The 4,227-nt window shown below is 12.4% G+C and overlaps 1 protein-coding gene across 1 annotated transcript, besides 16 other annotated features; it reads right to left on the bottom strand. All coding sequences in view use genetic code 6, as the record gives it.

The window, feature by feature from the left end:
- Positions 1-459: 459 nt before the first annotated feature.
- Positions 460-514: a microsatellite.
- Positions 497-587: a microsatellite.
- Positions 523-588: a microsatellite.
- Positions 523-598: a microsatellite.
- Positions 534-598: a microsatellite.
- A 587-nt stretch (positions 599-1,185) lies between these two features.
- On the bottom strand, positions 1,186-3,096 carry IMG5_142390 (hypothetical protein; the record flags this gene model as incomplete). Its single annotated transcript, XM_004031288.1, has 4 exons — positions 1,186-1,199; positions 1,407-1,559; positions 1,977-2,335; positions 2,729-3,096. The coding sequence occupies 4 exons, from the start codon at positions 3,094-3,096 to the stop codon at positions 1,186-1,188; spliced, it is 894 nt and encodes a 297-aa protein (XP_004031336.1).
- Positions 1,212-1,236: a microsatellite.
- Positions 1,440-1,469: a microsatellite.
- Positions 1,624-1,714: a microsatellite.
- Positions 1,624-1,717: a microsatellite.
- Positions 1,626-1,667: a microsatellite.
- Positions 1,640-1,723: a microsatellite.
- Positions 1,748-1,796: a microsatellite.
- Positions 1,942-2,009: a microsatellite.
- Positions 2,203-2,246: a microsatellite.
- Positions 2,273-2,303: a microsatellite.
- Positions 2,747-2,791: a microsatellite.
- Positions 3,097-4,227: the final 1,131 nt, after the last annotated feature.

Here is a 4,227-nt window from a genome sequence, read left to right as displayed (position 1 = left end):
TTGGCTATTGGACTTGAAAATGATTGGATAAAATGTATAGTAATTTTCGGAGCTGTGCTTTCTCACAAATGGATTGAAGGATTAACTTTAGGAAATTAGTTTAAAAAAGCTAATATTGATTTAAAAGTAACTACTATAATGGTTATTATTTTAGCTATTATGAATATTATAGGAATAGGTATTGGATGGAGTTTAAGCGGTTCAGAAAAATTGCATATGAGTATTTATATGAGTATAAGTGCAGGGGCATTCTTTTATGTAACAACTTTTGTAATTATATAATAAGAATTTAGTGATATGAAATATAGATTTTAAAAATTTTTAATTTTTATTATAGCAATAGGATTAGTAAGCAGTTTTTGGTTTTTAGAATAATTTATAGAGCATGAACGTTGAATTTTTAAAATAATAATTATATATTATTTAATAATTTTTATATTAAATTAATTTTTAAAAATTAAAGTTAAAAAAAATATTAATAACTTAGATAAAAAAAATATATAATAAAAAGATATATTTAAAATATAAATAAATATATATATATAAATATATATATATATATATATATATATATATATATTTATATATTTAAATATTTTTTTTTGTAATTTTTTAATTATTTTTTAAAATTAATTTTAATATATTTTTCCTATTTTATATTTAAATAATTAATTAATTTTCTTATTTTCTTTAATATATATAAATATAAAGAAAAAAAAATATTTTTTTTATACATTATTTTTTTAGTTATTAATTATTAATTTTTTATATATTTATGTTTTTATTTTATTTTTTTATATAAACATTTTTGTTTTTTTAATTAAAAAAATCTTAAAATTTATTTAAAAAAAAATAAAATAATGTTTGTATAAATATAAAATATTTATTATAGTATAAATATTTTTTTTAAAATAAATTAAATAAAAAATCTTTTATTTTAACTTATAAAATAAAAAAATAATATAAATTTATATGACAAATTTATTTTAATTATATACTAAAAAATTATATAATTTTCACACTTTTGATAATTATTTATTATGAAAAATATATTTTACGAATAAATTCTTTAAAGATTATTCTAGAATATGTAATTCTTTATATCAAATTTAAACAGTTTATTTATATAAAATGAATAAAATCATATATTATCTAATATATAAGTATAAATTTTAAAAAATAGTGTCATTTAAAAATACCTATATAATCGCATATATATATATATATATATATATAAAATTATTGGGATAAAAAATAAATATTATCATTGCCAATATTTTATAATATGTTAAGTTTATCATATATACTTTTATTAATTAAAGCTAATTTGGTAGTATATATAAATGAAAAACATTCGCAAGAGTATTATATTAAAATTAATAAAAAAAATAAAAATATGATTAAACTATATGAGTCTGAATTATAAATAAAAAATATCTAAAATTAAAATAAAAAAATAAAAATAAAAATATATTTCATATATATTAAGTTTTAAAAATAATAATTATATAAATATAAGTAAAAGTGGTTTGATAATCTAATATATTGATACATTGGAACTATTTTTAAAAATAAATTATTATAAAATAAATATTTTTGAAATTTGATTATTTTTTATTAATCATATAAATGTATAAATAATATAAATATAAATATAAAAATAAATAAATATAAAAATATATAAATATTAATAATCATATAAATTATATAAATAAATTATAAAAAATTAAAATTTTTATTAATTAATTATTTATTTGTTTGAAAATAAATATTTATTTTATATGAAAAAAAATATTAAATTGAGGTAATTTTTTTTATATAAATTAAAAATATATTTTATTTATTTTATTTAAGAATATTTAAAAAATAAATAAATAAATACATAATTATTGTAATTTTTTTTTAATTTTAATCAGAAAATTTTTTTTTATTAAATATATAAAAATATTATTATGAATATATTTAATAAAATAAACAAAATATATATATATAAATATTTTAGAAAATAATTTTATAATATATTAATTTAATTATGTATGAGTTTATTTATTTAAATAAAATTATACTAATATAAAAATAAATTAAATTAATAAATATTTATATTATTGAATCATTTAATAAAATATTTAAATTAAAAAATAATTTAGATTTGTAAATATATAGATAATAAACAATAAAAATTATTGAATATTATTAACAATTTTTAAAAAAATATATAAAAATAATTTAAAAAAAAATAAAAATAAAAATTAATATTATAAATTTTTTTAATTATATATATACATATATATATATATATATATTTTTTTTTTATGGAATTTAAATTTATATAATTCTAATTGATTTTAATATATTTCTAAAACAAATAATTAATATAAAAAAATATGTAACTTATATATATAATTAAACATTAAAATTATATTAATATAAATTTTTAAACATAGATATTTAAAAATAAATTATATTTATATATATATAAATTTATATTTATTATTATATTATATATTTTTTTTATAATTAAAATTATTTGTTTATTATCATATATTTTTTTTATATATACTTTTTTCATATTCATTTAATTATTTTATATTTATATATTATTGTTAATACATTTAATTTTTTTTTATTTTTACGATATTAAAACCAAATAATTGATTATATATGATAAATTTATTTTATATTATATTTTTATTAAAAAATCAAAAATAATTAAATAATTTATTTTCACATATTTATTAAATATTTAATATAAATATATATATATATATATATATATATATATATATTTATAATTTTTTATATTTGAATTAATATATTTAAAATATAAATTTATTAAACAATTTTAACCCTATAAAATCTTATTAAAATTATATCAATATAAAATTATTATAAATTATATAGTTAATATAAAAATTTGTATATTATTTTTTTTTATAACTTTTTTAAAAATTAAAATTTAAAGTAAAATGAAATATTGGTTTATAAAGCTAATATCTATTTTCTCAATATTTTTAATGGTATTATTAACTGGAAACATACCTTTAAGAGTTAAAACATATAAGGAAAATACTCGATTAATGTCCATAACATCTGCATTTACCGGAGGTTTATATTTATCAATTGGAATATTTTATTTAATACCTGAAGCCTATGAATATTTAAATTACTATTACTTCGAAAGATTACTATATTTATAGCATGAATATAATATAAATTAATCAAAAACTCCTGAATATAAAATGGAATTAGATTAAATGTATTAGGAATTGATAGAAGATTTTAATTTAAATTTTAAAGAAATAGATAGTGATGAAAAAAGTGAAGAGTAAAAATTGATAGAATAATAAGAATTGGATGATATTTATGATTTTGTATATAATACAGATTTTGCAAGATATTCACCTGTATATATAACTGATAATGTACATGTTAAATAATTTCCGTGGGCATTTTTTACAATAATTGTAACTTTTTCATTAATGCTCCTTATAGATAAAGTTATTACAGGATACAATATAAATGGAGATTATATAAATATAGATTAATTATAAAAGAGAAGTTCAATTAATGAAAATATATAAAAAAATTATAATAACCAATAAATAAATGAAATAAAATAAATAATTAGTGATACTAATAAATAAAAATTTGTAATTGACAATTAATTAATTGATATAAAAACTGAAAAATAAGAAATTTTTTCTTAGTAATTAAAAATAGATTAAAATATTGAATAAGAAAAAAAACATACAAGTACTGCAATTTTATAAAATAAGGAAGAAAACTCTTAATAATTAAGTATCTCGAAATATAGTTATTAACAAGAAAATATAATCAAAGAAATAAAAATAAAAAAATCTAAAAATAGCTTAAAACCCTATTTATTATAAATAATATTAGGATTAAATGCTATATTTGAAGGATTAGCTATTGGACTTGAAAAAGATTGGATAAAATGTATAGTAATTTTCGGAGCTGTGCTTTCTCACAAATGGATTGAAGGATTAACTTTAGGAAATTAGTTTAAAAAAGCTAATATTGATTTAAAAGTAACTACTATAATGGTTATTATTTTAGCTATTATGAATATTATAGGAATAGGTATTGGATGGAAATTATGCGGATCAGAAAAATTTCATATGAGTATTTATATGAGTATAAGTGCAGGTGCTTTCTTTTATGTAACAACTTTTGAAATTTTATAATAAGAGTTTAGTGATATAAAAT

The sequence above is a fragment of the Ichthyophthirius multifiliis genome, assembly GCF_000220395.1.
Source record: "Ichthyophthirius multifiliis unplaced genomic scaffold scaff_1120509251108, whole genome shotgun sequence".
Classification (NCBI taxonomy): domain Eukaryota; phylum Ciliophora; class Oligohymenophorea; order Hymenostomatida; genus Ichthyophthirius; species Ichthyophthirius multifiliis.
This window is presented reverse-complemented; position numbering and strand designations above follow the sequence as displayed.